The 23,689-nt window shown below is 44.4% G+C and overlaps 1 protein-coding gene across 1 annotated transcript in view; it reads right to left on the bottom strand.

The window, feature by feature from the left end:
- LOC139566109 (netrin-4-like) overlaps positions 1-19,467 on the bottom strand; it is a 29,719-nt gene extending 10,252 nt beyond the window's left edge. Inside the window, exons 1-3 of the mRNA XM_071387036.1 lie at positions 19,009-19,467; positions 17,738-18,279; positions 8,494-8,766 (exon numbers count right to left, since the gene is read on the bottom strand). Of these exons, the coding sequence (XP_071243137.1) occupies positions 8,494-8,766; positions 17,738-18,279; positions 19,009-19,066 (873 nt within the window). The 5' untranslated portion in view covers positions 19,067-19,467. The remainder of the gene's footprint in view (positions 1-8,493; positions 8,767-17,737; positions 18,280-19,008) is intronic.
- Positions 19,468-23,689: the final 4,222 nt, after the last annotated feature.

The raw sequence follows: 23,689 nt of genomic DNA, 5'->3' as shown, positions 1-23,689 counted from the left end.
AGGGGGGAAGGAGAGGAGAGAGAGACGTTGGCCAAGCTCCAGACAGCTGGTATTCCAAACAATTTCACATGTTTACCTGCGTGATATGGGACAATTAGCGCATACACATACACCAATACACACACGCACAAATACAAACCCAGGCAGCCAGGCTCCCAAGCACACACACAAATAAAATGCACATACATACGTATACAAATGCACACACTCCTGCCTGCACCCCCCCCCCCCCCCCCAAGAGCTTGTGCTTGTTCTGTTTTGACAGGCCTGTATTTCAAACACTCTGACCTTCTGATAAAGAGGTTGTTGGACATGGCCAGGGAGGGGTGGCAGAGGGTACAGAGGGGTGCTCAGGAAGACCCTGACAGCTCCCCACCACGACCGTTTCCCTCACACATCAAAAGCTTTATTGGCCAATGTGAAATTAAGTCATTCATCAGCAGTGTGTGTGTGTGTGTGTGTGTGTATTCATCCAAACAACATGATAAGTGTGTGTGTTAATCCGATCATCAGCGTGTGTGTGTACTCAGGCAAACACCTGTATAGCACAATACTCTCCATGAGGTGCAGTCTTTAAATTCCAACACCTCTGCAGAAACTCATTCTCAGACTCCAGTTACTGTGCAAGTCTCTACAGCCCTTACAGACTCATACTGCCTCTCCGCTTGCTATGCTAATTGCTGCTAACTCTCCAGTAGCTGAGCATGGGCCAGGAGGGTTGGATGTGGGTCAAAAACTGGCTCTGTGGTCGACTCAGTGAGGATCACACAGACCATTATCACCTTCCCATGTGGTCTGGACCTGTGAGCCCTGCAACACAACAACAAAAACACTGTTTCTCCCCAAAAACACTTCGGACTGCACTAAACTGTCTGGGCACTAATAGCCCTCAATATCAAGGGTACTGATTACTGAGTTTACTTTACTTGCTCACTCTCTCTCTCTCTCACACACACACACACACACACACACACACACACACACACACACACACACACACACACACACACACACACACACACACACACACACACACACACAGCTTTGTTTTAGTGAATTTTCGAGAAGCCCCTCACCACGACATACTTAGGGGGGCGGGGTTGGCTGTGGGCGAGTTCTGCCCGGTCTACCCCGCCCACCACACGGTTTCATTTGCTGAGGCCTTCCAGACAAGCGATGCGTAGAGCTGGGTTCGTGTAGCTCAATGGGTTCGCCTGGGCATGTTCAGTAAAAATGTTTTGGAACGTTGCAGACTCAAATGCCATGAATATAACTGACATGATTTCTTAAATCAGAGAGGCATGTTTGTTCTACATAATACATTTATATCTGAACGTTGGCCAACGTTGTGTCAGTCCTGTTGAACGCGGCACTGGTACACGCTTGTCCCTACCTATGTGAAGCTAGCCACATTAACAATTAGCCACAAAAGTGGAATGGCGGTTCAGAATAAAAGTCCCTCATTGAAAACAATGCAAACATACAAATAATGGATCGAATCATGCCATATTTGGACTAGATAATGCTAAACAAGGTTGGAATGTTGTTATAATTTAAGATGAAATACAATAATGAATTAGTTTGACAATAAACAGTAAAAACTGTTGAAATCATGGGTGCAGAAAATCTGGGCTCCTGAAATGCTATTTGGTGTTTTTTTTGCGCTGATCTCAACTTTTTTTGTACATAATGTTTCCACCATCGGCTCCTATGACCGAAAAGAGTGTTTGGACATCAGAACAGCAATCACTAACCTCGATTTGGATGAATGAGTTGGAGGACATACTGCTCACACCGGACCCTAAATCCCCTACACTTGGAAGAGAAAAAGACGCAATACAAAGGCCGACGTGCTGGCACCCTGATGAAACTATGGCGGCAAGTAAATAAACCGCCTGTGCCCTCTGTTCTATTGGCGAATGTACAATCACTGGAGAACAAACTGGACGAGCTCCGTTTGAGACTATCCTATCAACGGGACCTGAAGAACTGTAATATCCTGTTTCTCGGAAACTTGGCCATATCATGGTCCAAACACACCAACACAGTCGAGAAGAGGGCATGACAACACCTCTTCCCCCTCAGGAGGCTGAAAAGATTTGGCATGGGTCCTCAGATCCTCAAAAAGTTATACAGCTTTACCATTGAGTGCATCTTGACTGGCTGCATCACCACTTGGTATGGCAACTGCTTGGTATCCAACCGCAAGGCGCTACAGAGGGTAGTGCGCACAGCCTAGTAGTACATCACTGGGCCCGAGCTCCCTGCCATCTAGGACCTCTATACCAGGCGGTGTCAGAGGAAGGCCCTAAAAATGGTCATAGACTCCAACCACCCAAGTCAAAGACTGTTCTCTCTGATACCACATGGCAAGTGGTACCAATGCACCAAGTCTGGAACCAACAGGACCCTGAACAGCTTCTAACCCCAAGCCATAAGATTGCTAAATTGTTAGTTAAATAGTTAACCAAATAGCTATCGGACTATCAGCATTGACCCTTTTTGCACGCACTTTTTTTGACTCATCACATACGCTGCTTCTACTGTTTATTATCTGTCACCTTATTCCTAGTTATATGTACATATCTACCTCAATTACCTCGTACCCCTGAACATCAACTCGGCTAAATACATTGGGTACCAGTACCAAGTTATCGTTACTAATTGTGTATCTATTGTTACTTTTATAATTGTGTTTTATTTTTCTATTATTTCTCTATTTTCTTTCTCTCTGCATTGTTGGGAAGGGCCTGTAAGTAAACATTTCACTGTTAGGCCACACCTGTTGTTTACAACAACAACAAAAATGAAATCCTACTGTGGATGTATTAGACTGCATAATTGCTTTGGAGGCATACTTATATGCATTGTACAGCCTTACCCATGGACTGTGCACCCATGAAATAGGGTATCAGCCTACATACACAGTGACACGCATAGAAAACAATTCTCAAGAGTTGACACAAATATTAGCATCTTAGCTTCTTATTGCAGGACTTTGACTGTGGGAAATCCCTTTCCCAGTCAGTCTATTCTGCATATTGAACATTCAAATTGCACTGAACAGCCCAACCTATGTGACACCCACAGAACATAACTATGTTGAGTTTAGTGTAGTAGCTCTATTGTAGGACTCTGAAACAACTGTGAAATGAGCCACATTTGCTCACGAGTCCACCTATTGTGTATTGAAAATTCAGATCTAATATGGCTCATTTCACAGTGGTTTCAGAGTCCTGCAATAGAGCGAAGACGCTAATATTTGTGTAAACTCTACATAGTTATGTTCTGTGGGTGTCATTAAGTAGGCTGATACCCATGGATTGTGCACCCATGAAATGGGGTAAGGCTGTACAGTGCATACTGTATGCCCCAAAGCAATTATGCAGTCTAATACATCCACAGTGGATTTCAACCGTGTTTTATGTTTATTGTCAAACTAATTAATTATTGTATTTCATATTAAATTATCGAACAACATTCCAACCTTAATTTGCATTATCTAGTCCAAATATAGCATGATTCCACTATTTGTATTAGTTAGCGTCACTTTCAATTAGGGATTTTTATTTTGAAGGCAAACTGCAAATTCCACTACACCACACACAAAGGACAGGCACCGGTGACCATAGCAACGGAGTAAACTAATATTTTCGATGTGTGAAAACACCTACTCACCTACTCATTCAACACCTACTCATTCAAAGGTATTTCTACATTGTAAAATAATAGTGAAGACATCAAATCTATGAAATAACACATATGGAATCTTGTATTAAGCAAAACAAAGTGTTAAACAAATCAAAATATATTTTATATTTGAGATTCTTCAAAGTAACCAGCCTTTGCCTTGATGACAGCATTACACACTCTTGGTATTCTCTCAACCAGCTTCACCTGGAATGCTTTTCCAACAGTCTTGAAGGAGTTCCCACATATGCTGAGCATTTGTTGGCTGCTTTTCCTTCACTCTGCGGTCTAACTCATCCCAAGCCATCTCAATTGGGTTGAGGTCGGGTGATTGTGTAGGCCAGGTCATCTGATGCAGCACTCCATCACTCTCCTTCTTGGTCAAATAGTCCTTACACAGCTTGGAGGTGTGTTGGGCCATTGTCCTGTTGAAAAACAAATGATAGTCCCACTAAGCGCAAACCAGATGGGATGGCGTATCGCTGCAGAATGCTGTGGTAGCCATGTTAGTTAAATGTGCATTGAATTCTAAATAAATCACAGACAGTGTCACCAGCAAAGCACTCCCACACCTCCTCCATGCTTCACGGTGGGAACCACGGAGATCATCCGTTCACCTACTCTGCGTCTCACAAAGACACCAAAAATCTCAAATTTGTACTCATCAGACCAAAGAACAGATTTCTACCGGTCTAATGTCCATTGCTCGTGTTTCTTGGCCCAAGCAAGTCTCTTCTTATTATTGGTGTCCTTTAGTAGTGGTTTCTTTGCAGAAATTCGAACATGAAGGCCTGATTCACGCAGTCTCATCTGAACAGTTGATGTTGAGATGTGTCTGTTACTTGAACTCTGTAAAGCATTTATTTGGGCTGCAATCTGAGGTGCAGTTAACTCTAATTAACTTATCCTCTGCAGCAGAGGTAACTCCGGGTCTTCCTTTCCTGTGGCGGTCCTCAATGGGGGACAGTTTCCCCATAGCGCTTGATGGTTTTTGCGACTGCACTTGAAGAAACTTTAAAAGTTCTTGACATTTTCTGGATTGACTGACCTTCATGTCGTTTCTCTTTGCTTATTTGAGCTGTTCTTGCCATTATATAGACTTGGTCTTTTACCAAATAGGGCAATCTACTGTATAACAACCCTACCTTGTCACAACACAACTGATTGGTTCAAACGTATTAAGAAGGAAATAAATTCTTAACTGTTATCAAGGCACACTTGTTAACTGAAATGCATTCCAGGTGACTACCTCATGAAGGTGGTTGAGAGAATCAAATCAAACTTTATTTGTCACATGCGCCAAATAAAACAAGTGTAGTACTTTACCATGAAATGCTTACTTACAAGCCCTTAACCAACAGTGCAGTTCAAGAAGAGTTAAGAATATATTTACCAAGTAGACTAAAATAAAAAGTTATAATAAAAAGTAACACAATAAGAATAACAATAACGAGGCTATATACAGGGGGCACCGGTACCAAGTCAGTGTGCGGGGGTATAGGTTAGTTGAGGTAATTTGTGCATGTAGGTGGGAGTGAAGTGACTATGCATAGATTATAAACAGCGAGTAGCAGCAGTGTACAAAAGGGAAGGGTGGGGGTCAATGTAAATTGTCTGTTGGCCATTTTATTAATTGTTCAGCAGTCTTATGGCTTGGGGGTAGAAGCTGTTAAGGAGCCTTTTGGTCCTAGACTTGGCGCTCCGGTACCACTTGCCGTGAATAGCAGAGAAAACAGTCTATAACTTGGGTGACTGGAGTCTCTGACAACTTTATGGGCTTTCCTCTGACACCGCCTTCCTGGATGGCAGGAAGCTTGGCCCTAGTGATGTACTGGACCGTTCGCACTACCCTCTGTAGCGCCTTACAGTCAGATGCCGAGCAGTTGCCATACCAGGCGGTGATGCAACTGGTCAGGATGCTCTCGATGGTGCAGCTGTAGAACCTTTTGAGGATCTGGGGACCCATGCCAAATGTTTTCAGTCTCCTGAGGGGGAAAAGGTTTTGTCGTGCCCTCTTCACGACTGTCTTGGTAGGTTTGGACCATGATAGTTCGTTGGTGATGTGGACACCAAGGAACTTGAAACTCTCGACCCGCTCCACTACACCCCCGTTGATGTTAATGGGGGCATGTTCGGCCTGCCTTTTCCTGTAGTCCACGATCAGCTCCTTTGTCTTGCTCACATTGAGGGAGAGGTTGTTGTCCTGGCACCATACTGCCAGTTCTCTGACCTCCTCCCTATAGGCCGTCTCATCGTTGTCGGTGATCAGGCCTACCACTGCTGTGTCGTCAGCAAACTTAATGATGATGCTGGAGTCGTGTTTGGCCACGCAGTCGTGGGTGAACAGGGAATACAGGAGGGGACTAAGTACACACCCCTGAGGGGCCCCAGTGTTACGGGTCAGCGTGGCAGACGTATTGTTGCCTACTCTTACCACCTGAGGGCGGCCCGTCAGGAAGTCCAGGATCCAGTTGCAGAGGGAGGTGTTTAGTTCCAGAGTCCTTAGCTTAGTGATGAGCTTTGTGAGCACTATGGTGTTGAACGCTGAGCTGTTGTCAATGAACATCATTCTCACATTGATATTCCTTTTGTCCAGGTGAGAAAGGGCAGTGTGGAGTGCGATTGCGTCATCTGTGGATCTGTTGGGGCGGGATGCGAATTGGAGTGGGTCTAGGGTGTCCGGGAGGACGCTGTTGATGTGAGCCATGACCATCCTTTCAAAGCACTTCATGGCTACCGACGTGAGTGCCACGGGGCGGTAATCATTTAGGCAGGTTACCTTCGCTTCCTTGGGCACAGGGACCCGGTGGTCTGCTTTAAACATGTAGGTATTACAGACTCGGTCAGGGAGAGGTTGAAAATGTCAGTGAAGACACTTGACAGTTGTTCTGTGCATGCTTTGAGTACACGTCCTGGTAATCCGTCTGGTCCAATGACTTTGTAAATGTTGACCTGTTTAAAGGTTTTGTTCACATCGGCTACCGAGAGCGTTATCTCAAGAGTGTGCAAAGCTGTCATAAGGGCAAAGGGTGGCTACTTTGAACAATCTCAAATATAAAATATATTTGAGTTATTTTGGTTATTACATGATTCCATATGTGTTATTTCATAGTTTTGATGTCTTCACTACTATTCTACAATGTAGAAAATAGTACAAATGAAGAAAAAACCCTTGAATGAGTAGGTGTTTCCAAACTTTTGACTGGTACTGTATGTGCTGACATATCACCAAGCAGAGCGTGGTGGAATGCGAATGCGCCTCAACCAATGAAAACGTGTGGTGGGCGGGGCCGGTACAGGCCCGACCCTGCCCACAACCGACCCCGCCCTGTTCCATGTGCCATGGCGAGGGGTACTCGGAATTTCAGGACTTTTTGGGGAGTAAAAATATATTCCCATTCAAAATCCTATTTTCCCTTAACCTAACCTATACCTCAAACCCCTAACCCTAACTCCTAACCTAAAACCCGACCCTAACCGTAACCCTGACCTTAACCCCAAACACAAACCTAACCCTTAAGCCTAAAATAGCAATTTAACAAATTCAGAACATGAACAAAGTCCTGACTTTTCAAAACGTTTCTTGTTTTCCTACCTTGTTAGGACATTCTGGTTCTGATTAGGTAGGAAAACATGTACACAAATTCACACCCTCCCGTCTTGTTTGAGTGTGTTTACAGGCTTCTAATCTCTCCTCACTGTCTTGCCATGATCTGGTTGTTTGGGTTTGGTAGATATGACCGTCCTGGGTCGAAACAGAGACAGAAAACAAACTGATGAGAGAGAGAGAGAGAGAGAGAGAGAGAGAGAGAGAGAGAGAGAGAGAGAGAGAGAGAGAGAGAGAGAGAGAGAGAGAGAGAGAGAGAGAGAAAGTACTTATATAACCTCATACCGTCCCACGTCTCAATGCTTGTTTACCCAACTCTCCCTCATATCACACGACACACCGACGTTCCTACAATGTTAGGTCATGTTGTGTTGTGATATATCCTAATGTTTAGAATATCAACATTAAAAAGCTTAAAACACATTCTGAGGATGCTTTTGTAGCCTAGATAGAGTCAAGTCCAAACTAAGTTAACTAGGTGTAGCCCACTGGGTTACTAGATAAGCCAGTGATATTATGGGGGAGGATGACAGACAGACACCTCTGATTACAGTGGGCTCACACAGAAGAGACAGACTGACCGGCTGCAACCATACAAGCTCCTAGATACTGTAATACTGCCACAGACACTGCTATTGTGGGCTTAACACTCATACACAAAGTTATAGTTACCCACAGTCAGACAGTCTCTGTATGTCTATGTCTTTGTGTCTGTGTCTCCAGTGTAAAGGTTATGTTGTCACACTCATCACACTCACTTTCCCTGCTCTCTGGGCCTGCTGATTGCAATAGAATAGGCGCTCTGCTTCAAAAGGCGTCAGACGGAACTGCTTGTGGAGATGGCAGAGATAGACGTTCCACGGGCAGTCTGGAAACGCTCGCTGCATCTCTAATGTCCATCTACAGACTGTGAATCAGCCATGTCCATTCACACCTTTATCAGCACACACTTTCTGAGACTTCAACACCATCATTAGCCCAGTGCTGAATCCATATCAACATTTCCTTTGTAATCTGGATCACAGGAAAGGCAGCTCTTTATCTACCCAGACAGAGCAAGCCCAGCACAGGAAGTGGGACAGAGAAAGGTGATATCCCTCATCACTATGCTAATGACTGATACACAAAACGCATGCATGCACACAGACAGTCAGATACGCAGACAGAGACACAGACACACACACACACACACTCACCACGTGGTTAGTTCTGTCCCTGACAGGGCGGTAGCCAGGCGCAGGGACACACTGCTCGGCGTGCCCGTTGCAGAAGCAGCTGCCCTTCACGATAAGGTCATAAATGGCGAAGTGCTGGATGAGCGGGGCTCCAACGGTGGGATCTTTGGCTTGGCAGGGACAGGATTGGCGCTCCAGCAGACGTATGCGCACGTTGGTCACCCTCAGCTGCTCCTGGCCTGCCACCCCATACGGATCAAGAGATTCCCATTGGGGGAGGGCACGGTAGATCACCTGTCAATCAACCAATCCAACAGTCAGTCAAAATTATACGAGTTAGTGGCACTATGTTATTATGCAAGACTTGGTGACAACACATCTTCTTTTCTGCACCTCTCTCTCTGTCTCTCTTTCTTTCTCCCTCTCTGAGTCATCCCTAAATTGATGATCCCTCCATATTACCCCCCAGCCCAAGCACAACTGCCATCACCCTGGTGACTGCTCATATGGCAACCTGCTTACACTGCTGCTGTTGTTGAGGGTGAACTGTGTTCCTGAGAGGGCTGTGTGTTTCTGCCACAGATATCACTGGGGCAGATGTGTGTTTCTGCCACAGATATCACTGGGGCAGAAGTGTGATTGTTTAAGGAGAGTTAGTTGTCATTGAGGGAAGTGTGTGATGCTGGGAGGGAGTGTTATTGGAGGAGAGTATTTATTTATTTATATCACCTTTATTTAACCAGGTAGGCTAGTTGAGAACAAGTTCTCATTTGCAACTGCGACCTGGCCAAGATAAAGCAAAGCAGTTCGACACATACAACAACACAGAGTTACACATGGAATAAACAAACATACAATCAATAAAACAATACAAAAAGTCTATATACAGCATGTGCAAATGAGGTAGGATTAGAGAGGTAAGGCAATAAATAGGCCATGGTGGCGAAGTAATTACAATATAGTAATTAAACACTGGAATGGTAGGATGTGCAGAAGATGAATGTGCAAGTAGAGATACTGGGGTACAAAGGAACAAGATAAATAAATACAGTATGGGGATGAGGTAGATTAGATGGGCTATTTACAGATGAGCTATGTACAGGTGCAGTGATTTGTGAGCTGCTCTGACAGCTGGTGCTTAAAGCTAGTGAGGGAGATAAGAGTCTCCAGCTTTAGTGATTTTTGCAGTTCGTTCCAGTCATTGGCAGCAGAGAACTGGAAGGAGAGGCGGCCAAAGGAAGAATTGGCTTAGGGGGTGACCAGTGAGATATACCTGCTGGAGCGCGTGCTACGGGTGGGTGCTGCTATGGTGACCAGTGAGCTGAGATAAGGCGGGGCCCTACCTAGCAGAGACTTGTAGATGACCTGGAGCCAGTGGGTTTGGCGACGAGTATGAAGCGAGGGCCAGCCAACGAGAGCATACAGGTCGCAGTGGTGGGTAGTATATGGGGCTTTGGTGACAAAACGGGTGGCACTGTGATCGTCTGCATCCAATTTGTTGAGTAGAGTGTTGGAGGCTATTTTGTAAATGACATCGCCGAAGTCGAGGATCGGTAGGATAGTCAGTTTTACGAGGGTATGTTTGGCAGCATGGGTGAAGGATGCTTTGTTGTGAAATAGGAAGCCGATTCTAGATTTAATTTTGGATTGGAGATGTTTAATGTGAGTCTGGAAGGAGAGTTTACAGTCTAACCAGACACCTAGGTATTTGTAGTTGTCCACATATTCTAAGTCAGAATCGTCCAGAGTAGTGATGCTGGACGGGCGGGCAGGTGCGGGCAGCGATCGGTTGAAGAGCATGCATTTACTTTTACTAGCATTTAAGAGCAGTTGGAGGCCATGGAAGGAGAGTTGTATGGCATTGAAGCTCATCTGGAGGTTAGTTAACACAGTTTACAAAGAAGGGCCAGAGGTATACAGAATGGTGTCGTCTGCGTAGAGGTGGATCAAAGAATCACCAGCAGCAAGAGCGACATCATTGATGTATACAGAGAAGTATCCCTGACATAGATATCATTGGGTGAGGGGTGTGTGTGGGTGAGTTTTTTGGGGGGTTGACTGTGTGAGTCGAGCCCATGCTGTGTCCCCATTGGCTGTATGGCTGGCCTGGGGTGTGATGGGAGGAGCACTATTAAGTTCCCTGTTGTTGGAATAGGTCACAGAGTCACGGCATTAAGTTCGCAATTAAGGGAACAAAACAAATAGGGCAAGGGGCGCCAGTCCACGGGAGAGGAGGACGAGACAAAAGAGCGGGCGGGTGATGCAGCTCCACATAACTTAGCCCTGGACAAAGGCTCTGCGATAGCCCCGCGACACCGCAGCAACACTGTCACACACACACACACCCCACACACACACACACACACACACACACACACACACACACACACACACACACACACACACACACACACACACACACACACACACACACACACACACACACACACACACACACACACACACACACACACACACACACACACACACACCCCACACACAAACACATCCCCAATGGATAATCCCAAACTCCACACACAACATCCAATGGACATTATCAACTACACACACACTTACCCAATCAACATTCCCAAACCCTGCAAAAATTCCACAAGAGGCCTTCTGGATGCTCCAGCTGCAGGCAGTGGGCACAGACTTCATGCAACCCACACAACGAATGCAAACTCTAACACACATACAAACAAACAAATTAAGAATCTCATTAAAGTTCTTTTGTGCATACGAAATGTCAAGTCATTGTCTGGGTATGCTCTCTCTGTCAAACTATAGAAACAGAGAGAGCAGTCCCACAGAAACCTTAGTCAGGTGAGCATGTGGCTTTTCTACGCTCATAATCTTTTCTTCCTGTTACAGTCTGAAAAACAGTGTAAGTCTGGCTTTAACAGCCCTAATTCCATCAAAGCGCTGTGGACTGTATTCTGGTAAACAGGAACAATGGGCATTGATAGAGGGAGAGAGCAAGAGAGAGAGAGAGAGAGAGAGAGATCGCGAGAGGAGGGGGATGGGCCGTCTCGCCTGCAGGACCAACTTCCATCAGGGCAAAGGGCACTTCCTCCCTGACAGACAGACAGAGAGAGAGGTGTGTGTGGGGCTCTGGTTGGACGGCTCCCTCCCTAAGAAGATCACAGTCTCTATAACAACTAACACACATTCTTCCAGCCCAGCTGACCTCATAAATAACACAAGGAGCCCTGAGCTCTCCAACAGAGAGACTAACTAGACCTCTTCAGTTAGTACCTGAACTCACAAGCCTCCCAGGTTTTCCCCCATTCAGACGAACATGTTCAGCTCTCAGCACAAGAGATGACATGCTTTTTAATGTTCATCAGATAAAGGAGGGGGGAAGCTGAGAATACCTGCTCCCTCACTATATCGCTCCAAGCTAAGACACACCTCCTCCTCCCTCCTTCTTGCTATCCATCACAGCTAACCACTTATCTGATTGCAGGAGCCAAAACACTTAACACTGACTAAACACACACACGCGTGTATATACACACAGACACATACACACAGTCACCTACTCGACACATAACTGTCACACCAGTTAAGCTCAAACATTCAATATGTAAACACACAGTCACACAGACACAAACACACAGTCACACAGTCACACAGACACACAGACACAAACACACAGTCACACAGACACAAACACACAGTCACACAGACAAAAACACACAGTCACACAGACACACAGACACAAACACACAGTCACACAGACACAAACACACAGTCACACAGACACAAACACACAGTCACACAGACACAAACACACAGTCACACAGACACACAGACACACAGACACAAACACACAGTCACACAGACACAAACACACAGTCACACAGACACAAACACACAGTCACACAGACACAAACACACAGTCACACAGACACAAACACACAGTCACACAGTCACACAGTCACACAGACACACAGACACAAACACACAGTCACACAGACATGCACTTGACAAATTGAGCTAGTAGGTGAAAGCCTGACAGGGTAGGCATATTTGCGTGTGCACCTTGCCCTCTGTATGGACATAAACACACGGAGCACAACTCTCAGCTCCCATGGTAAAGTACACACACCGTTCTGTACATGCCTTGCTGTCATCCCCTCAGACAGGCCACAGACAGTTGAGCTTGTAATGATGAACATCACAAGATAAATACAGTAGCCATAGTGATAGAGAGAGTGGAGGATGGTTTAGTGCTGGGTGTGATGAGGAGCTGAAAGGAGTCTGGAGTCTGGACCCCTCCCCTGACCTCAGGGTCAACAGACAGGGGTTAGAGGGTAAAGGTCATGCTACTATCACAGTGTCTCGCTGCTTCCCTCACACACACAAAAACACACAAGCATTCACACACATACATGCATTGCACGCACATCACAACATGACTCAAGTATCTTATAGTAGCTGGGTCCCTCAAATAAACACATACACACTTTCACATGCTCACACTTGCATGGACACACACACACACACACACCACTCACAGGGGAAGACTGCTTTTGGACGTACGATACAGCGGATTATAAAAGATGACAGGACTACATGTAGGCAATCCTACCAGGGAAAAGCCTGTGGAGCAGTACCATTACAGAGTCAACATGCACTACATCAGGGATCATCAACTAGAGTCATTACAGAGTCAACATGCACTACATCAGGGATCATCAACTAGAGTCATTACAGAGTCAACATGCACTACATCAGGGATCATCAACTAGAGTCATTACAGAGTCAACATGCACTACATCAGGGATCATCAACTAGATTCATTACAGAGTCAACATGCACTACATCAGGGATCATCAACTAGATTCATTACAGAGTCAACATGCACTACATCAGGGATCATCAACTAGATTCATTACAGAGTCAACATGCACTACATCAGGGATCATCAACTAGATTCATTACAGAGTCAACATGCACTACATCAGGGATCATCAAATAGATTCATTACAGAGTCAACATGCACTACATCAGGGATCATCAATTAGATTCATTACAGAGTCAACATGCACTACATCAGGGATCATCAACTAGATTCATTACAGAGTCAACATGCACTACATCAGGGATCATCAACTAGAGTCATTACAGAGTCAACATGCACTACATCAGGGATCATCAACTAGAGTCATTAAAGAGTCAACATGCACTACATCAGGGATCATCAACTAGAGTCATTACAGAGTCAACATGCACTACATCAGGGATCATCAACTAGAGTCATTACAGAGTCAACATGCACTACATCAGGGATCATCAACTAGATTCATTACAGAGTCAACATGCACTACATCAGGGATCATCAACTAGAGTCATTACAGAGTCAACATGCACTACATCAGGGATCATCAACTAGATTCATTACAGAGTCAACATGCACTACATCAGGGATCATCAACTAGAGTCATTACAGAGTCAACATGCACTACATCAGGGATCATCAACTAGATTCATTACAGAGTCAACATGCACTACATCAGGGATCATCAACTAGATTCATTACAGAGTCAACATGCACTACATCAGGGATCATCAACTAGAGTCATTACAGAGTCAACATGCACTACATCAGGGATCATCAACTAGATTCATTACAGAGTGAACAGGCACTACATCAGGGATCATCAACTAGATTCATTACAGAGTCAACATGCACTACATCAGGGATCATCAACTAGATTCATTACAGAGTCAACATGCACTACATCAGGGATCATCAACTAGAGTCATTACAGAGTCAACATGCACTACATCAGGGATCATCAACTAGAGTCATTACAGAGTCAACATGCACTACATCAGGGATCATCAACTAGATTCATTACAGAGTCAACATGCACTACATCAGGGATCATCAACTAGAGTCATTACAGAGTCAACATGCACTACATCAGGGATCATCAACTAGATTCATTACAGAGTCAACATGCACTACATCAGGGATCATCAACTAGAGTCATTACAGAGTCAACATGCACTACATCAGGGATCATCAACTAGAGTCATTACAGAGTCAACATGCACTACATCAGGGATCATCAACTAGAGTCATTACAGAGTCAACATGCACTACATCAGGGATCATCAACTAGAGTCATTACAGAGTCAACATGCACTACATCAGGGATCATCAACTAGAGTCATTACAGAGTCAACATGCACTACATCAGGGATCATCAACTAGAGTCATTACAGAGTCAACATGCACTACATCAGGGATCATCAACTAGAGTCATTACAGAGTCAACATGCACTACATCAGGGATCATCAACTAGATTCATTACAGAGTCAACATGCACTACATCAGGGATCATCAACTAGATTCATTACAGAGTCAACATGCACTACATCAGGGATCATCAACTAGATTCATTACAGAGTCAACATGCACTACATCAGGGATCATCAACTAGATTCATTACAGAGTCAACATGCACTACATCAGGGATCATCAAATAGATTCATTACAGAGTCAACATGCACTACATCAGGGATTATCAATTAGATTCATTACAGAGTCAACATGCACTACATCAGGGATCATCAACTAGATTCATTACAGAGTCAACATGCACTACATCAGGGATCATCAACTAGAGTCATTACAGAGTCAACATGCACTACATCAGGGATCATCAACTAGAGTCATTAAAGAGTCAACATGCACTACATCAGGGATCATCAACTAGAGTCATTACAGAGTCAACATGCACTACATCAGGGATCATCAACTAGATTCATTACAGAGTCAACATGCACTACATCAGGGATCATCAACTAGAGTCATTACAGAGTCAACATGCACTACATCAGGGATCATCAACTAGATTCATTACAGAGTCAACATGCACTACATCAGGGATCATCAACTAGAGTCATTACAGAGTCAACATGCACTACATCAGGGATCATCAACTAGATTCATTACAGAGTCAACATGCACTACATCAGGGATCATCAACTAGATTCATTACAGAGTCAACATGCACTACATCAGGGATCATCAACTAGAGTCATTACAGAGTCAACATGCACTACATCAGGGATCATCAACTAGATTCATTACAGAGTGAACATGCACTACATCAGGGATCATCAACTAGATTCATTACAGAGTCAACATGCACTACATCAGGGATCATCAACTAGATTCATTACAGAGTCAACATGCACTACATCAGGGATCATCAACTAGAGTCATTACAGAGTCAACATGCACTACATCAGGGATCATCAACTAGAGTCATTACAGAGTCAACATGCACTACATCAGGGATCATCAACTAGAGTCATTACAGAGTCAACATGCACTACATCAGGGATCATCAACTAGATTCATTACAGAGTCAACATGCACTACATCAGGGATCATCAACTAGAGTCATTACAGAGTCAACATGCACTACATCAGGGATCATCAACTAGAGTCATTACAGAGTCAACATGCACTACATCAGGGATCATCAACTAGAGTCATTACAGAGTCAACATGCACTACATCAGGGATCATCAACTAGAGTCATTACAGAGTCAACATGCACTACATCAGGGATCATCAACTAGAGTCATTACAGAGTCAACATGCACTACATCAGGGATCATCAACTAGAGTCATTACAGAGTCAACATGCACTACATCAGGGATCATCAACTAGAGTCATTACAGAGTCAACATGCACTACATCAGGGATCATCAACTAGATTCATTACAGAGTCAACATGCACTACATCAGGGATCATCAACTAGAGTCATTACAGAGTCAACATGCACTACATCAGGGATCATCAACTAGATTCATTACAGAGTCAACATGCACTACATCAGGGATCATCAACTAGAGTCATTACAGAGTCAACATGCACTACATCAGGGATCATCAACTAGAGTCATTACAGAGTCAACATGCACTACATCAGGGATCATCAACTAGAGTCATTACAGAGTCAACATGCACTACATCAGGGATCATCAACTAGAGTCATTACAGAGTCAACATGCACTACATCAGGGATCATCAACTAGAGTCATTACAGAGTCAACATGCACTACATCAGGGATCATCAACTAGAGTCATTACAGAGTCAACATGCACTACATCAGGGATCATCAACTAGAGTCATTACAGAGTCAACATGCACTACATCAGGGATCATCAACTAGATTCATTACAGAGTCAACATGCACTACATCAGGGATCATCAACTAGAGTCATTACAGAGTCAACATGCACTACATCAGGGATCATCAACTAGAGTCATTATAGAGTCAACATGCACTACATCAGGGATCATCAACTAGATTCATTACAGAGTCAACATGCACTACATCAGGGATCATCAACTAGATTCATTACAGAGTCAACATGCACTACATCAGGGATCATCAACTAGAGTCATTACAGAGTCAACATGCACTACATCAGGGATCATCAACTAGATTCAGCCGCGGCCCATTTTTTTCTTACGCGGATGGTCGGGGGGCAGGATCATAATTGGAAATAATTTGTAGACTGCAAATGAACTGCTAGAAGCCCAAGCCCTGTGTACTGTTAGCTCTGCCTTGGTAGGAGTGGAACCCCTCACACACAGTTTCAGTTAGACATCAAGGAGCTGCCAGGAACCCTTTTGTGCCACATAATCCCCACTCCCACCTGATAACCATCCTTCCCTAGTAATAACACTATCCTCTGTAGTGCTGCTGCTGGCTTGGGTACTATGGACTACCCAGGCCGTAGAGAGCTGTAGAGAGGTTAGGGTGTGCAGACTGGAGTTCCAGAACAGCACTAACACACCTGACTCAACTCATCACGGTTTTGATTAGTACCTGTATTTAGATTAGAGACCCATGATTCAGACACACAGGGGAATATGCAGGTTAGCTTTATGAATGGGGGGGGAGTGGAGTGGACACTCCTGTGTGTAGTACAGTAGCCAACATCTATCATGCCTCCTTCCTTCCAGCTGTTCATCCGGCCATAAGTAAGGTGCCATGACAGGACACATCCTGGACGGCTAGAGGTGTGAGTCTGAGCTGCTGTCTGGACAAACACCTGGTTCTGTCTGTCTGTCTGTCTGTCTCTGTACACACACACACACACACACACACACACACACACACACACACACACACACACACACACACACACACACACACACACACACACACACACACACACACACACACACACACACACACACACACACACACACCCATCTCACCTCTCCCCTGGTACAGGGGTAAGCTCCAGAGTATTTCGAGGTGCAGGGGGCCCCGTCCAGCACTGCCTTTCCCTCCTCCAGTCCAACGGTGGCGCTACAGTTCCTGGCGTAGTACTGCAATATCTTCCAGGTCTGCCCGAAGTCCTGCGAGCGCTCCAGGGTCATGGCAGTAGGGCGGGGCGAGCGGAACACCATGATCAGGTGGGTGAAGATGAATTCTGCCTCCAGATCCAGCTGCAGAGTCTCAGACTCCACTTCCCCGGACGACTGCCACCAGGTGTTGGGGTGGCGGAAGGAGGAGTCGGCCATGGCTGCAGCCAGGTGAGCCTGCAGGGGGAGGGCCGCGTTGCACTTCCCACACCTGGCCGGGGGGCAGGGCGCTGTGGAGGAGGAGGGGTCAGAGTAGGAGCAGTAGGGCTCGGTGCCCTTGTAGCCACACACGGTCTGGGTCAGGACCCTGCGACCTAGCGCCAGATTGCCCATTCGGGGGTTACACGCCTGGCTCTCACAGCGAGCGGCTACCCCCCCTACACGACCCACATCTATAGGAAGAGAGATAGGACAGGTTATAGGAGACAGACGAGGAGGAGGGTGAGGGTGTGTGTGTGTGTGTGTGTCTGTGTGTACGTAATCTAAACTTGAATTTAAAATCTTGACTTGAATGCTTCAGTGTGGACTTTGACACAGATCAAGTTTTGGGCAGCTATGGGAGGAGGATGTGCACTCCAGGCACGTTCCAGATGCATTGGGTGTGGGATGTAAGAACACCTTCTGGGGTACACTGCCATCTTTAAGAGCCCTCTCCACTGCCAACATGCACACATGGGCTGTTCTGTTCACAACGGGGGTTTCATGTTTTTATATAACACAACAATTCTGTTCATAATGTGGGCAGGTATTCCCCAAAAATGTTTGGCAGTCAACAATGGATGGTAGCTCAAAGTAGCCTTCATTGTTATGGGTCTTTTGAGGTTATTACATAGTTATAAAAACATATCGGTATATTTGTGTTTCGTTTGAAAACATTCTACATTATAGAGAAAATCTCAATGATATCATGAGAAACGAGTTTCACCTCCACACAAATAGAATGTTGACCCGAGGCGGTCAACAGAGCGGAGCGTGAGGAAATACTTTTGTCACTGTTGCTGCACTTGTCACGCGTATTGTTCCGAGACAGCGGGAACGCTACATTGTTGCACACAATGAATACACTGCCTATGAATCGAATTCGACTAGAAGCAGGGATTTTTTAAAGAAAAAATACAAACCTGCAAGAATACCAGATAGTCCAGTGCAGGTAAAAACAGCAAACAAAGTCCACATCATAGTTCCGACCCAAGAGTAAGTGTTCCCAAGAAGAGGTTAGCCTATGAGAGAACTCGAGAGCAGCCTTGTGAATAGGCAACGCGACACCTCGTTGGTGTTATTCAAGTGGCAAATAGATGCAAGATTTCATCCTCCGAATGTAAAGCCAAGGTTCAAAGCCAGTGTAGGCTTTACTTTCCCTTTCAATAACAATCATATATGATCAAAGAAGAACAAAGACCCCAGTTTGACAACACAGCCGGTTCAGACACCCAGGGAAAAGTATTCCATTATTCCGCATTTACTTCTGCAAAAGCCGAGGACTGATTTGCGTTCTCTCGTATTCTTCGGGACCTTCTACCTTACAGTTAATTTGCTTGCTAATAGCCTGAAGATATACTGTGAATCTACTATGGAATACTGAGAGAGTGACAGCGGGCTTGCGGCTCCGCCCCGTCTCTTTGCATTTTTCTCTTTAAAGGAACATTCCTGGTAGTCAGGAGCCAGTTAGTGTCAGGTCAGAGCTGGCACGCCGTGGTCATCCAAACCTCTCCAATCCACAGACACTCATCCGGATAAAAAAATAAATGCGGTAAAGTTTATTGACACTTCGTTTAAACAAAACAAAGGAACACAGAATAACAAAGCCCAGGGTCCAGAATTATTGAGGCTAGTGAGCTGAACAGGATTCAAATTGGGGGTAATAATTGCCCCCTTTTAGAAAGGAGACTCTAACCACGTTTCCAACCAACCTTTTTATGCGAATAAAGTAGGCCTATATGCCCGATAAAAAAATGACAACAGACCTGATGGAAACAGCTAATTTTGTCGGTAAATATAAGGTTGGATATTTTTGTGTAGGTCAAGAAATAAAGGTGGAAACGCGTTTTTGCCCAAATATTGATATAACCATCATATCGAAGTAAACTTGGAGTCACGGGATGACATGTTTATGTGGTCATCCTACTACGACTCGGGAAAACATACAGTTTATTAAACTACAGATGAAATAAGTGACGATGAACTTCACAGGGTGGTGAAAGTGCAAGGTGGTGAGCTTGATGCTACTTTCCAATAAATATCGAGGATCTTATTCTGGTGATTTGATGAATCCATGCTTGGCTGCCGTTTTACAAATTAAAATAATCCCCCTCTTTTGTCCATAATAATCTCATCATAGACTGTACCCACAACTGTATCTGCGAGCTGATGGCTAGAGCGCACGTGCCAATACCAGAGTGGGCACATTCGCTATATAACACGTTTTGTGACATCAGTTGAATTGAAAATACAATGGAAACCCATTTAACTTTAAAAATGTTAATCTGTACACGTGAATTTAAACGCAACAGTTATTTGTATGTGCACTATGTCATCAGCACAAGTCAATTTGATGAAAACACATCAAATGCGCATATTTTATTTATGCATATTTTTGAATATTCACAAGAAAATATGTTACCAATTGGGTGGAAACCTAGCTAGTGACTCACTTTAAACTAAAGTAACTGCCCAGTGTTTCCAGATTTCAATGAAATATGACCTATAATAACTTACAATATGAGTGAAATAGTTTTCCTTCCAAGATGTTTTATTCATTATGCTAAAAAGCAGCGTTTCTGTGTTGGAATGGTGTGGGCATACCGAAAAAACAGAATGGTGTGGGCATTATAAATATTCACGCAAGTAGACCATTGATTGGCCAACTCATCCTCCTCAAGAACGAGGATTGGCCAGCTCATCCTCCTCAGGGAGATGACATCATGTTATATGAGGAAATAGCAAGCATTTTTGAAACATCTGTTTAAAATACAAATTTGAGGTTGGGGTTTTGAAGTGTTTTTTTCTCCAATTTATGCTTTGGCCACAAATACGAGTGTAGGACGAGTCAAAGCGATTAATATGAACTTTTAAAATTGAGATTTTCTTACTGGGCACTTACTTTAAAATTGTGGAGTTTGAGGGCCTCCTGAGTGACACAATGGTCTAAGGCACTGCATCGCAGTGCTAGAGGCGTCACTACAGATCTGGGTTCGATCCCAGGCTGTATCACAACCGGTCGTGATCGGGAGTCCCATAGGGCGGCGCACAATTGGCCCAGCGTCGTCCGGGTTAGAGGAGGGTTTGGCCGGGCTGGCTTTACTTGGCTCATCGTGCTCTAGCAACTCCTTGTGGCGGGCTGGGGGCCTGCAGGCTGACTTTGGTCATCAGTTGAACTGTGTTTCCTCCGACACATTGGTGCGACGCTTCCTGGTTAAGCGGGTGTGTGTTAAGAAGCGAGGTTTGGCGGGTCATGTTTCGGAGGACGCATGACTGGACCTTTGCCTCCCAAGCCTGTTGGGGAGTTGCAGCGATGAGACAAGATTGAAATTGGGGAGAAAAGGGGGTAAAATTCAACAACAAAAGAGTTTGGTCACTTGGCTAAATACACTTCTGCATGGGCTATGTTGACAATAGGCTACTGATGGCCGATCCCGACAAAATCCCAGCTAATTGGAGTGGAATGCAAGCCAATTGAGATTTATTAACTGATCCGTATTACGCAGTACCAATATATTAATGAACTACCCTGCCCTATGCAGAGAAGATTATACCAGGGGTTGGCCTTTAAATTCCTAGATACATTTTTAATAGCCTACCAAAGTCCTGCTTCCGTTTCCAGAGGACTCTTAAAGGGATACTTTGGAATTTTGGCAAATAGTTCCCCAGAGTCAGACGAACTCGTGGATACCATTTTTAGGTCTCTGTGTCCATTATGAAGAACGTAAGAGGTAGTTTCGCGAGCCATTGCTAACTTGCGTTAGCGCAATGACTGGAAGTCTATAGGTATCTGCTAGCATGCAGATACCCATAGACTTCCAGTCATTGCGCTAATGCTAGTTAGCAAGCTCCGCTAGCGCTAGTTATCAACTTCCTTCAAACTGCACGCAGATACATAGAAATGGTATCCACGAGTTCATCTGACTCAGGGGAAGTCGATAAAGGGCATTGCCAAAATATACCTTTAATAATGACAGCAATAAATCTTATGTAGGCCTAATATTATAGGCCCAATCTCAATAATAATATAACTTCTCATCTTGTCGTTAGGCCTATATGAAAGTGTAGTTGGTGACAGCACTGCTGAGGATATGGGGTTTGATTGTAGCATATTCTCCCTCTGCAGTAGGCTACACGCTTCCAAATATTGTGAAATTTGAACTAAATCAATAACAAACAGTTTCTGTGTACATGCTGCCCTCGTGTGGTCAGTGCTGGTGATGAGCACTATACAGTAGTACAGTAAAGTCATGGAGCTGCAGTGGTATTCAGGAATGATGTGGGGCTCTGACCCTCAATACCCCCTCCCTTTCCTCCTTTAGCTCAGTGATCTCCTGCTCGAATTCTTTGATAGGCCCTCAACCCGTCTCTTCTCTGCTGCTTCCCGCTTCACCTCAATGAGCCCAGCATGGCTACTCTCCATGGAGCACACCAGAGCAGACCTGCATACTGTCTAATATCTCTCATTCTCTGTTTTGCTGAGAGCTTCCCCATGAGTCTTCCTCCCTGCATATCTATTACACAATAGACAATGGGACATGTCAGTGTTATCCTAGGTCATGCAGCAGCTCATGATTAGTGATAGTTGAACTATCCTTTAACAGTATAAGAGTTTTCACATGGTACATACCTAGGTGTATGTTTGTCCATACAACCAGACACACACACACACACACACACACACACACACACACACACACACACACACACACACACACACACACACATATCTGAACATGCTCACACAAACATATTAACATTGATGTAAGGGCATCAGCATTTCAGCAACAAAGAGGGTTTAGTGTAATTTCAGAGGAATTTCCACTGAAACCATCCCTTGCTGTTGGAAGTATTATTCATGATCTCAAGTTCAAACTTGCCAAATGGTTTAGTAACAGTCGAACGCTTCAAGACAGAAAAATGAATGAGAGCATTCTCCAGACCGGCAGTGCATATAGAGAGCTGCCAGATAGACCCAGATATGACAGTTTACCTCTATACCATAAATTCTTCATGCAATTCCAGACAAAATGTATTCATTTATTGAAAATAAAGAAACATTTTATTTGAAATGAAATACAGATTTAAAATCTGGTGTCAAATGTTTTAATTCAATCACAATGACCTTGGACACCAGTGGTTTCCATTGATGGTCACTCCTCCTGGGGCATGGCCGAAGACTGGGTTTTGGCTTGAAAACATCAATTTGTTTATTTGCTGCGTTACATAGAAATTAGTAAAGCTTTATCTAGGTAGATTACATCCATTGATAGCAAATAAGTCACATCATGGCCCAAAGATTTTGGGGGAGTGGACCGTGGTGCAATACTCAACACGATAACCACTATAACCGCCAGAGAGCGCCATTGCCCCATAGCTGTTCAGTTAACTACACATGGGCAGTCTTTTGAATAAAATGCAACCATTTGAAGATGGACATGGATAAATATAACAGTTTACTGTCCTTTATTTATCTATAACATTTTCGTTTAAAATATCTGCCGCAATGAGCAATGAACATGAACATTTAAATCATGTCTCTTAATTTTTGCCCCTCGGTACACTAGGTGGCGGACATAAATAATTCAAGCTCTTTTTCTCAAT

Source organism: Salvelinus alpinus, chromosome 37, assembly GCF_045679555.1.
Source record: "Salvelinus alpinus chromosome 37, SLU_Salpinus.1, whole genome shotgun sequence".
In the NCBI taxonomy this organism is placed as follows: domain Eukaryota; kingdom Metazoa; phylum Chordata; class Actinopteri; order Salmoniformes; family Salmonidae; genus Salvelinus; species Salvelinus alpinus.
This window is presented reverse-complemented; position numbering and strand designations above follow the sequence as displayed.